At 44.4% G+C, this 12,333-nt stretch overlaps 1 protein-coding gene across 3 annotated transcripts in view; it reads right to left on the bottom strand.

The window, feature by feature from the left end:
* AGL (amylo-alpha-1, 6-glucosidase, 4-alpha-glucanotransferase) overlaps positions 1 to 12,333 on the bottom strand; it is a 55,264-nt gene that overhangs the window by 35,680 nt on the left and 7,251 nt on the right. For all 3 annotated transcript variants that reach the window (XM_019479074.2, XM_006278803.4, XM_014599681.3), the window contains exons 5-11: positions 11,810 to 12,013; positions 5,469 to 5,650; positions 5,080 to 5,191; positions 4,197 to 4,317; positions 3,882 to 3,984; positions 3,678 to 3,775; positions 1,212 to 1,351 (exon numbers count right to left, since the gene is read on the bottom strand). In XM_019479074.2, coding sequence (XP_019334619.1) covers positions 1,212 to 1,351; positions 3,678 to 3,775; positions 3,882 to 3,984; positions 4,197 to 4,317; positions 5,080 to 5,191; positions 5,469 to 5,650; positions 11,810 to 12,013 — 960 coding nt within the window. The remainder of the gene's footprint in view (positions 1 to 1,211; positions 1,352 to 3,677; positions 3,776 to 3,881; positions 3,985 to 4,196; positions 4,318 to 5,079; positions 5,192 to 5,468; positions 5,651 to 11,809; positions 12,014 to 12,333) is intronic.

Below are 12,333 nucleotides of genomic sequence, written 5' to 3'. Positions count from 1 at the left end.
TTTTAATAGCAAACAGCTGCAGTAATATTGTCAGTCAGATCTGAAGAGCTTTCCCCCTCCTTTCTTTAGTACTGACATCAATATTCTCAGTTCAGGCATCAGCAAACCTTCCATATATGAGCACAGAGAGGAGTGTCTTCATATTCCAATACAGAACCATAAGCTAGAGGGGGTAGGGAGTTAGAGAATCCAAGGCAAGAGACCAGGCTCTGCACAGAAAGATACAGTTTGGTTCCTGAATTGGAATTAAGGCTTATTACAGTATGAAAAAAGGCTTTCCAATGCTCTGAATTTTTGCCACATAAAAGCTACTGATGAACTTAAATTTAGGCAATAGATGGACAAAACCGGAGGACAAAAATCCATGCTCTGTCCCTCAAAGTTTGGCTATTTTGGGGTTATGTATACATGCATGTAAGTAAAAAACACAAAAAAGGATGATCAGAATTAAAGGATTTAAAAAAAAAAAAACAAAAAACCTTGGGAAAGCATTTCCAGGTACCCCTAACTCAGATACCCAGAGACTGGTTTTAAAACTGAACTACAGCCAACCCTCCAAAATGAGCGTAGATATTTTAATTTTAACAAATTAATTACAAATCAATTAGGTTTAGAAATTAATAATATACTATGAAGTAGCTTCTACCTATTCACAATATAAACTTATTTCCACCTTATAGCAGACACTACTAGAGCTTGTTATAAAACATGCAGATGTAATAATTAATAATTAACACTACTCAAGTATATTGTAAAATCATTTAAGCTGAAAGACTGTAAACCAGACCCTACTTAGATGATTAGGCCCCCAAGCAGATTTAGGCACCTGAGTGCAAATACTTTTCTACCCTTATGGAGTCCCTGAAAAAAGCTATTAATAAATCAAAGCGGGTGGGTTGTCCTTTTCTTCACTGCCTTTTTGACTTAGCCTTAAACTAAGATGACAGCATGTTATAAAGCAGATACATGGATTTTTAGGCACCTAGCAGGTGGAGTAGAATCTGGCCCTGCAACTCAAGTGTAAAATATTTTTGTGGTCATTCCTTAGCATGCTGAATTGGAACAGAAATTCTGCATAGTGATTTAACTGCAAAGTTTATAATTCATCTCTTTGTAACTGTACAAATAGATCCAGAGGAAAAAAAATCCCTTTCTTTGCTTAGGCTAGAATACGTAAAGATTTCTAAAAGGACTGAAAATTTGTTTCAAACCTGGTTCAGCAAAATTCTTCAAAGGATCATCTCCCATTACCCATCCATTATGAGCCATGAAATGACAAGCTTTATCAGATTGGTGCATCAGCAATTCTTCCTCTTCCAAAGTCTGATCTTCAAATGGATAAGTAAAGTATCTACGGAATGCACAGACAGTTAAAAAAAAGCAAAATGCAAAAAAACTAACAAAAATTCATTTTACTCTTAACAAGAGTTGCCAGAGATATCTTATCTACAAAGAAGTTGTGATAAAACTATTTTTACTACAGATGCACCGATATCGGTCCGTATCGGATGGGCACCGATAAAAAGAAAATTAACGTTATCAGCAATCTGCTTTTTTGGCCAGTATAGCCAATAATGTCACTAATAAATGCTGTGTGCATGTGTGTAGCTGTAGCATGCACGCGGCCAGGAATGTAGCTAGACAGCGTGGAGAGCAGCGTCTGGCTAGTAAATCTGTGGGGAGAAGGGGCGTGGGGGAGGGCCGATCAATGCCCCCACGGTGAAGGAGGGAATGGAGCTGGGGCAGGGGTAGGCACTGCCCAGCCAGGGCAGGGCAGGGCATGGGATGGAGCTGCGGGCAGCTCGTTTTGGGGGCAGCTCCTCACCACTACATACACCCACGGGAGGAAGCATGGGGGACATGTGCCCCCCAGATGGGTGCAGGGGCGGGCTGCCCACTGCAGGCTCAGGGCCAGGGGCTGTGCTCACCTCTTCCCAGAAAGGGGGCTACAGCAAATTTTGGGGTGGCTGTAGCGTATCCCATAGTCCCCCTCCCAGCACCGCTGCTGCCCATCCTGCCTCAAGTGCAACCCCAGCCCAGCCCCCTCATGGGGAAGAGGCCGGCACAGCACCTGGCCCTGAGCCAGCAGCAAGCTGCCTGCCCTCGCCCCAAGCACAAATTCAGGGGTCACGTGTCCCCTGTGCCTCCCCCAAGGGTGCACACAGCATGAGGAGCTACCCCCCCTCCACACCCCCTGGACAGGCCACCTGTGACTCTGTCCCATACCCACCCTGGCTAGGCACTGGCCCCAGCCCCATTCCCTCCTTCACCATGAGGGCCTCATTCAGCACCTCCACACCCCTCCCTCCCCCATGCTCCTTCCCCCCACAGACTTACCATCCAGAAGTGCTCTCCAAGCTGCCGGGCTGCATATCAGCTATCGGATCGGTATTGGCCGATATGGCCAGTTAATAATTGCCCGTTGGTATCAACCAAAAAAATCTTTATCAGGGAACCCCTAATTTTTACAGTTTGCAAAAACTTGTTTGCAGTAAAATATAAACAAAGGGCTATTGTTTTGTAACACAGCTGCATATCTTGGGGTAAGAAGAAGAGCAGCAGTGGCTATCTTGAAGGTTAAGATCTCAATACTGGATATACTCCTGCAAGTGAGTTTAGGCATGTGAACAATTAAGAGTTTCACTGAAGTTTACAGATTATGCTGTCTAAATAGAAGTTTTGGGTTACCTAAGCGTGAACAGCGTAATGAATGCACACTAGTGGTAAAGAGACCCTAAAAAGCACAAGGTGATGAGACCCCCCTGTTACAGTTGCTTTATCTTGAATCCCCACAACATTATAAAGCTAAAATTATGGGGTGTAAGTGGCATGGTATAAGTCTCCCTAGCCCCAACAGATGAGCAAGTTTCACTGTATATGAGCACTAAGGATCATCCTTGGTATTTCAATGGCACCCTGAGATTAAACACCGTGTTCTCTAGGGGCATTATATTTGTTTCTTTTTGCTAGGATTATATTCCACATTCTTATAGCTTCAGTCGTTGCTAGAAGTCACACTGCTAGTGTTCAGTAAGTCCAAGTGACTATTTTTCTATTGAAAGGAGCCAAAAAGTTTACTCTGTACATCAAAATCTGAATATGTGGCCTGCAAAATTTTAGTTTCAAAAAGGTAGTTTTAAAATTACATAAGCAAACAGTCAATCTGTTTCTTCAAACCAAAGATACATAAAACTGTTTACATATAGAATTCTATATCACTATATCAAATATATGCATTCTTATATAAGAAGTTCAGATTTGCTTAATTTTCCTCCAGGCCTTTTTTCCTTTATAAGGACAAGTGCAACTTGCAAGAAAGGTTCCTCAAGAAACACTGACCTTTGCTTAAGTAAAGCAGAAGTCCAAATTCATATTTCCCATACTAAAGAAAGAAACTGTTCTGGATTGTTTGTAAACCTAAGGCCCAATTTTTCTTCCTTTATAGAGTTTGTTAGTTCACTGACCATTGGGGATTTTCATCTAAATGGTATCTGTGTAATTGCCCAATGTGGTAAGATGCTTGGAAGTCCTATTGCAGGTTTTGTAGGAGCTGGTCCTAAGTGGGGCCAAAGTAAGGCCTATAATGTAAGTGCTCTCATATCCCAGAACTTGGTGCAGTTCAATACAGTAAAATTCTTTTAAACAGCTTTTTGAGAAGAGAGACAAAGATATAATACCTGGTAACTAAAGGGTATTTTCTAGTAACAGGACCCAGTTTAGGACCATGGTCAGCCAATCGTTCATAAACCACATTCCCCACAAGACAATTGACAGCCTGAAAGTAATTAAATTAAATATTACTCCAACAATAATAATAATAAATATTTATCAATTTATAATTAAAATCAGAAATTCAAATCAAAATGCAGTATTAATAAAACCTGCTCTTGATGATGGTTAACTTGTCGAAACTGCTCAGCATTTAATTCTTCAATTCTCTCGCGGAACCAGTTACAGCACTCTTCTATTGCAGCTGGACCATTGCTGAAGAGAACAAAGAAAGCAACAGAAAGTCATTATGATTAGCTATCACTATATACTGCATAAGCTTCTAATCATAAAGTATTTCCAGTAACAAAACGCATTTAACAAAAAATATTAATGTGTAAAAACGTTATTTCTTCCTATCTGGAGCTTTTTACCTTACTAGTTTTCACAGATTAAATTTCCCTTGTACAAACCCAATAGTACTGTACCTATGCGGTATGAATGTTGCCAATGCAGTATCCATATCAACAGTACAGCCAAGTCGTCTATATTTGGGATCCTGAATTATTTTAAGGTGTTTATTTGGATCAGATTTGGTGTTCTTTGTACCTGAGGACAACATTTAAAAACAATGGAAAATGCTGTGAAGTGGAATTTTAAAATGCAAAGCATAAAGCTTAAATAAGAAAACTTTTGCTGTTCCAATTTAACCAAGAAACTAAAAGGCATGTGTTGCTGTAAAACTCCCATGGGCTTCAGTTGGGTCTGTACTTCTCCCCCACAGTTCTTACAGAAAAATATTTCTCTCTCTTGCATGTGTACAGCTTAAAAGTTTTAAAAAGGCTGAACTGACAGTGTGTGTTATATAGATATACTCAGATACAGAAATCCATTCAAAACCAAAATACTGTAGTAAAACAACTAAATCTAGACACCTAAACTTTATACTTTACCTGGCTTACATGCAGTGTTGTCCAGTAACTACTAGTACCTTCTCTTATGCAATGTTTTAAGACATTTTCAGTCTCACAATAAAAAAAGTATTCCAGAAGAATTCTCTCTTTAAAACCTTTACATACTCCAGCATTAAATTAAATTGTGGAACATATGTTCAAGTTCTTAACTGTTGCCTCCTTTCTAATTTCTTCCTAGCTGGGTGAACCAACAAACACTGCCTTCAAGTATCCACCATACATCCTTGCTCAAGGTGGAATGGAAATTCCCAATCAAGAGAAGGTTATTTTGGTTTTAGGATTCTTTTCCCACTTCTGGATAATTCGATTATATAGGTTCTTGCATTCAAGCAGCAGATAAAGTAACAATAATATACCCAAGTAATCTATATTATTTGGTAATAAGTATGCTCTTTACCTTGGGTTAGAAGGGTCTTAAATTGCTGCACAGCTTTGTTAACATCCACTTGGAAAAATTCCCATAGTTTTGTCCTGGGATAAAGATCCTCCCAAATTATTTTACGAATACACTGTAAAAGATAAAAATACATTTCAGTTGGGTGCATGCAAGGCTATCAAGGTTTAAAACAACAAATATGTATCAATTGTTGACAAAAGATTCAGTATCTTTACATATTTTTATAAAAGTTTTATATAAGTTTGCCATTAGAAAACAAGATTAGGGCAGGGACTGCAATGCATGTAGCACACTGTGGACACTTGCACACTATAAATGTTTATTCATCTACTTGCAGTGTTTATTCTTGTTGTTAAAAAGGCAGAGAGTTATATTTCCAATTTACGTACATTCAGATGATGGTCATTTTCAATTGAAGGAGGCACTCCTCTATCTGTGCATTTCCCTCCAGCCACGCTACATGTTAAGTGCCAAAGAGCTCTGTCCAAGACCCAGGCTGGTTTCAGGTGTGGAGAATTGACGAGATTATAACTACATTCTGGATGAACCTTCAGCCATTCACTGTTAGCAGCTTATTTTTTAAAGGGCGGGGCGAGAGGGGAGGGAAAAAGAATTAACACAAATGGATTATTAACTATTTTATACAAACATCTCAAAACAGAGGTTGGCAACCTATGGCCCACAGCCTTTTGATCCAGCCTGTGGACCTGTGGCTTCAGTAGCACTGAGTGAATGTGGGGTCCTGCCTGCCCCATGTTGCAGCCAGGTGCTTTGGCAGAGAGAAGGGGTCTTTGTTTGTACCAGGCACTTCAGGCTTTGATGAAGAGTGGAGGGGTGTTTTTTCTGCACCACACCACAGCTCAGCAGCAGGGAAAAGTGTCAGGGGCAGCCAGATTCTAGTGCTGGCCCATCTGACTCAAAATGAGTCATTACATGCTACCACTGTAAAACACTGCTGACCCTGCCTTGGAACCAAGTTCCTCAGTCATGAGGAATCCCAACAGTCAGTGAGGAAGCCAGACATTAACAATACACCATACCATTAAAGTACGCAGTACATAAGTCAGTTTGACATACAGGAGTTGCCAACCTGCAATCTGTTTAAATCAAGTAGTATTTTACGTTATTTGGTTTGTTTTTTATGCATGGTTGTACTTCACTTCTGGTACAGCTAAAAAAAAATTACATTTTTGTTTAGGGGTGCACTGATAGAGATTTTTGGGGCTGATACTGATTTTTAAGGAGGCATATTGGCCGATACTGATCCGATTTCTGATAGGCAGCCCAGCAGACTGAAGAGCAGTGTCCGGCTGGTAAGTCTGTTGTGGTAGAAGGGGAGAGGGAAGGGAAGGGAAGGGATGTGGGAAACGGGGGCAAATCAAGTCCCTTCCAGGGAGGGAACGTGGCTGGGGCAGGCACTGCTCAGCCAGGGCAGGGTGTGGAATGGAGCCGAGGCTTGTCCAGGGGGCGTGGGAAAGGGAAGACAGCTCCCACTGCTACGTGCACCCCAGGAGGGCATGGGGGGGGGGAGGTGTGCTCCCAGATCTGCGCAGGACAAGGGTGGGCTGCCACTGTGGGCTGGGGCTGTGTTGGGCTTTTCCTGGTGGGGGGTGGGCTGGGTTGTGCTCAGGGCAGGTGGTGGTGGCACTGGTAGAGAGGCTACAGGGGGTGCTTCAGCCACCCCAAAATTTGCCACTCGGGGCATTGGAAGTGGGCATTTGGAGGTGCCATGGGGGTTAGTGGGGCCTCAGCGAGCCTCCGTGGCGGGTGGCTACCAGGCTTTGGGCCCACAGCACCTCCGAACAGGCCCAGCCAAACAGTTGCCCAGCTGTGCACGTCAGGCTGCGCTTGCTGACAGAGTGAACTGCTACCTGACTGCACTCATGTCCCCATCACTGAGCTGCACCCGCCGGGGGTGGCCCCACCCCTGCAGCCCAGTCCAGCCACACCATGCAGCTGCCTTAGCTGGGGCTGAGCAAGGCTGGTCCAAGCTGTGGGGGTGCAGCCACTCCCGGCAGCTGCAGCTTCATTACAGCCGCTCCCCACCCCTGGCTGGCCTGGGCCTGGCAGTGCTGCACAGAGCACCCCCTCCCCACCCTGTGAAAGTGGGGGCAGGCAAAGGAGGAGAAGGGGGAAGAGTATCCCATAGCATGGAACAGAGGCCCCCTGCCTGCCCTGGGGTGATGGGGGAGAAGCATAGGGATGAGTCTTCCTCCGGGGCCAGACAGCCTCGTAGTGCCCCCCTCTGCGCACCATGGTGGGGGGGGGAAAAGAGGGAGGAGGAGGGGGATGAGCTCCCCCCACCCCCCAGCACCGAACAGAGCCCCCCTCCCTGTCCCACAGTGGTGGGGGAGAGGGAGGAGGGGGAAGACTTCCCCTCTGGGGCCGGGTAGACTTGTGTGTTGGGATTGCTCCCCAGCTGTCAGGGAGCCACTGGGGTGGGTAGAGCTCTCCCTTCCTCCCCCACCACAGCGGACGCTCCCTCTTTCCCCACCCTCCAAACCCTGCAGGTCAAGGTTGGGCCTGCCAGGGCTTAGCCATGCCCCGCCCTCAGCTCAGGTCAGCTCCCCTGTGGAAGGGAGGGCTGTTCTTGTGCTCCTGGGCTTCTGGCCTGAGCCACTATGGGCATGTGCCTGCATTTCTGGGATGAGAAGAGAATGTCTATCCACTTGCAAACCGGTTCACGCTGCAGGTTAGACTTACCTGCAAGAAATTAATCAATTCAGGCTCGGACTTTTTGAATGTCTGTCCCTAGCCTAAGAAAGCATCCTTCAGATTCAAATCTGCCTGAAATCCAGTTTCTTTCTAACAAGAATTAAATTATGCCATTTTACTACCCTTTTGCTTAATTCTGAGCAGGCAAGGAGGCTGTTTAATCATTCTGATAAAGGAACTGCTTTGACAACAATGAAAAGATTACAATGTTTAAAGAAACACTAGATATACAACATGATCAGCTAGCCCCAATATAAGTTAAATGCTAGTCTTAGGGACAAGATTCACAGACATGATTTGACAATTGGGTGATTAAAAATGGAGGATTAAACAAGATTAAAACTAATTATTTGATGATAGTTTCCTGCTTGATGACTTAAGTTATTAATATCATATAATAACAATAATATTAATTATTGATATAATTTTGATTTAAAGGTCAGCCATTCATTTCATCCTGTTAGGGAAAAAAAACGATCACAGAATTAGTCTTCCAACATACGACTCTTTCAGTATAGTCTAAACTCTTTAAAACGGGTGCTCAACTTCTGGCCCACAGGCCAAATTTGGCCTACAGAGCTGACATCTGGGCCATGGGAATCCTCATGGGTCAGAACATGGACAGCTGGTGTCCCCCCAGCAGCCAGTCAGCAAGTCCAATTATGCTGACGGGGGGGAGGGGTCCCTCACAGCCAATCTCACCAACCGGGGGGGGGGGGGGTGACCCATGGCCAATCGTGCCAACCGGAAAGTCTACCGGAAGCATGAACTTCACTCCTGGAAGTGCCAGCAGCGCTTCACCTGGTGCCCCCACTCCACAGCCAGCGCTCATAAGGTGGGGCACCAGCGCTCCCGCCTGCCCCCCCGCCCGTCACCTAAGCGGGGAGTACTGCCTGTCAGGGGGTGCACATGCACCCCCTACATATTGTCACTGGGTCAGAAAACAATGGCAGCTGAGGAGAGGGCAGAGGGGAAGCTGTGAGTGGCAGACTCCAACCCTGCCCAGGATGTGGCACAGAAGAATCAGGGCTGGGCCTACCCCACGCTGTCCCCTGCCTTCTCCACACATCCAAATAGGAGCCACTCCACCCGGCCCAACCCCTTTGGGGATCTGGATCAGGGCCGATGTGCTTCCCACCCCCCTTCGCACATCCAGATTGGGACTACTCTGTCCTGCTATCCCCCACCCTACGAGACATGTCCACCAAAGGGTGAGACACTCTGGGGTATGTCCAGATCAGAACTGTTCTGCCCTGCCCTGTCCCTCCCCCTGGATCAGGGCAGAACTGACCCCCCACACTCCCTTAGTAAGTCTGGATCAGGACCAGGCTGCCTGCCCCTGATATCTGAATTGGAGACACTCCACCCTGTCCCCCCACCATGTGTCCAGAATGAGATGGGACCAGGTTGCTCTTCCTGGCCCCCCGCAGCTGGATGGGGCCCCTCTGCCAGCCCCACAGACAGCCTGTGGCTGGAGCTGGCACTACGCACCCAGCCCCTGGGGAGAAAAGTTTGCTTTAAAACAAAAAAACACAAGCACCAGAAGTTTGCTAGCTGTTCCTGTTGTGGAGATCAGCTTCAGAAATGAAATTCACACATTGTCTTCCTGCACAATGTAGTTGGATGCATAAAGGATAGAACTGAGACTTATTCCCATTTATCTCAAATGAGTATTAACGCTGATACTACTTTGATTTCCAATGTAAATTTAACAATGGCTTAAGGGAAATTAAAACAGCTATGTCAAACTTATCTGGCCTGTACAGGACTGGTCCACAGGCTCGATGAACAGTGGGGGGCTGGCCCTGTGGACCGGATAGGGCCCATAGACTGTACTCCCCCCATTCCCCTCCCTAAAACACCGGATACACTCTGGAACTGTGCCACATGTGGTACCCATATGAGGACGCAAGGTGTATGTGGTGCCTGCTCCAGTTGGTCCAGGGCACATGCAGCACAGGTCCCAGACCAGCCAGAACATGCAGAAGACCCACAGAACCCCTGCCCCCGCATGCTGGATTCAAAGCCCACTCCTGCTGGCCTGGAACTGTACCGTAAGTGGTACCTGTTGCATGACTGGAGATGCACATAGTGCCTTACCCAGGCTGCCTAAAGCAGGTGCCACATGCAGCTCGTGTTCTAGACAAACCAGCGCAGGCACTGAATCCAGCATACCAGTGGACAGGGGTTCCCTGACTGGCCCCACGTGGGACAAGTACCAGGGTTGGATGATATGGCTCCACAAGCCAAATCCAGTTCATGGGCCATACCTTTGACACCACTGAATTATGTGTTTCTGGCTATAATGAGATGAGAAAAAGCAATTCATTTTATTAGTAACATTGGTCCTCACTTGTCCTTCTTGGGTTTCCTTCCATGCGCTGTCAGTTACTAGTATGTTATATTCAAACCTAGATACTTGTTTTGCAAATGCATGTTCACATCAATAGCTCTTATAAAGATGACTAAGTTCTAAGGTTTCAAGCCTTTTACTTAAGCAGGGACCTTCTCTTAGCTGCAAAATGCCACAAGGCACATTCACGATGCTGTTTAAATAATACATAATAATCTATATTTAGATTAGATTTGATGGGGGGGAGGAGATGGAGAAAAAGGAAGACATATCACAGAGCTGGCTCCAAGGGCACGCATGCCATTATGAGACTGGAATGTGGTGGGGATGGGGTGAGGGGAACATATTACTTAAACTTTACTTTCAAATATTACATGGACCTGTGACCATTCCTTTATCACCCCATCTTCTCCATTTAACCAGCAAAATAGGAAAGCAGAAATATTGCTAACATGCATACAATTAATGATAACTGAACTCACAGGGGGCTTTTTGACATTAAGTATCTCATGAAATTTAATTATCTGACCAGTTTTAAAACTACTAACTTTGTACTGATCAATCATCTATTTATAATAGAGGATAAATAAGACAGATTTAAAACATTCCTGTTTTTTCCACTGAAAAGTTTTGGGAATTTTATTTGAAAAGAAGTGTGGTAGGGGGAATAAGGAGATAAAGTCTTGCTGTTTTGGTCACATTTTCACAGAGATTTCTATTACCCTTGGCCAAATCACATTGTTTTAATGTCTAATGACTGTCTGCTTAAGCAAAGTGATTACTTAATTTACTTTCAACTCAAGGAACCATGACCTCACCCAAGAAATGAAGCCTGACATGAATAAATAAGTCGTGCTCTGCAGTGTATAAAAATAAGTTCAAGGTTATGAAATATAAGCACATACACAATGGTGTACTGTACACAGATTGCTTATACAGGGATCTCTAGCTGCATATAGACACTTATTTCTACCAGAAGACATTTTTTCTTCTACACCTACCCTTAGGGGAACCTATTACTCGATCACCTGCCCCCTCCCCTACCTGGGAAGGAAGCAGGCTGAAAAACAGCAGCTTTCAGACAGCTGGGGAGGGTTCCAGCCCCAGGAGAATGTCTCCTCATCCTGCCAATCAGCTGATTAGCACCAGAGAGGCATTCTTCCATGGTGGGAACCCTCCCAGTTCTCTGGTTCTCCGCTGCAGAACACACTTGTTCCTTGCATTGGTCTGGCCTGACTTTGAGGGGTACAAGGAGAGGCAGGGAGCACTTGGCCGCTACAGGAGGCTTATGGTCAGGGCAAGGCAGTCTGCCTTGTCCTGTGCTGCTCTCAGTTGACCCAGAGAAGCAAGCTACCAGGAGAATGGCAAATCCCCTGTTAGCAACTGAACAGCCGTACCTCTGTTAGTACTGTAATAAGTGATGAAAAATTCTCTTTATCTTAGTAAACACAAGTCTCCAAGACTGATGCAAAAAGATGCCCTGGCATCTTTTAGAGGGCAGATAAAAGATGACTAAGCTCCTTAAAAGCCTTTTAAAAGGTTAATCCAAGGAAAAAACAAAACAAGGAGTAATGGAATTACAAATTAGTCCTGAAACTGTATTAGCAAACTGGCAACAAGAAATTTTGAGATAAGAAAAAAGAAAAATAAAAAAAATCATACCAGTATGATTGTAGACTACATCTGTGATACAAAGCATGTTCCATTCATTTTTCATTTTTTCCACTAGTTTTCCTACATCACTCCAAGTACACTTATAATTGGGACTTGAAAAATCAGGATTTACTTCTAACTGATCAGCCAGAGAATAACTTGATCTAGAACGTCCAAGCTTCTGCACTGGCGTAAGATGAATCATGTTGTAACCTATAAAGAAACACAGAAACCATTTATTAAGCAAGAAAATATTACAATATTTACAAAGCACTTCTCTGACAGAAACACAATACTTACACAGTCATAGTATATTCTGAAAACAGGCTTTTGGAATTATGAGAAGTTACACTATGTAGGATTTTTTTTCTAGGGCAATACTTAAAACACTCTTAATCCCCCTGGCCCAAAGTCCCATCAGTTCTGCAATTCTGCATTTCCATGAAACAAATAAAAGATTTTTCAACTTCCAGCACTTCAAATATTTTAGTAATCAGAGTAGTTTGCATTCACTGTGGATTTAAGATATTTAT

Source organism: Alligator mississippiensis, chromosome 5, assembly GCF_030867095.1.
Source record: "Alligator mississippiensis isolate rAllMis1 chromosome 5, rAllMis1, whole genome shotgun sequence".
Taxonomy (NCBI): Eukaryota; Metazoa; Chordata; order Crocodylia; family Alligatoridae; genus Alligator; species Alligator mississippiensis.
Note: the sequence above shows the minus strand (reverse complement) of the source record. Positions and strands in the feature narration are given on the sequence as shown.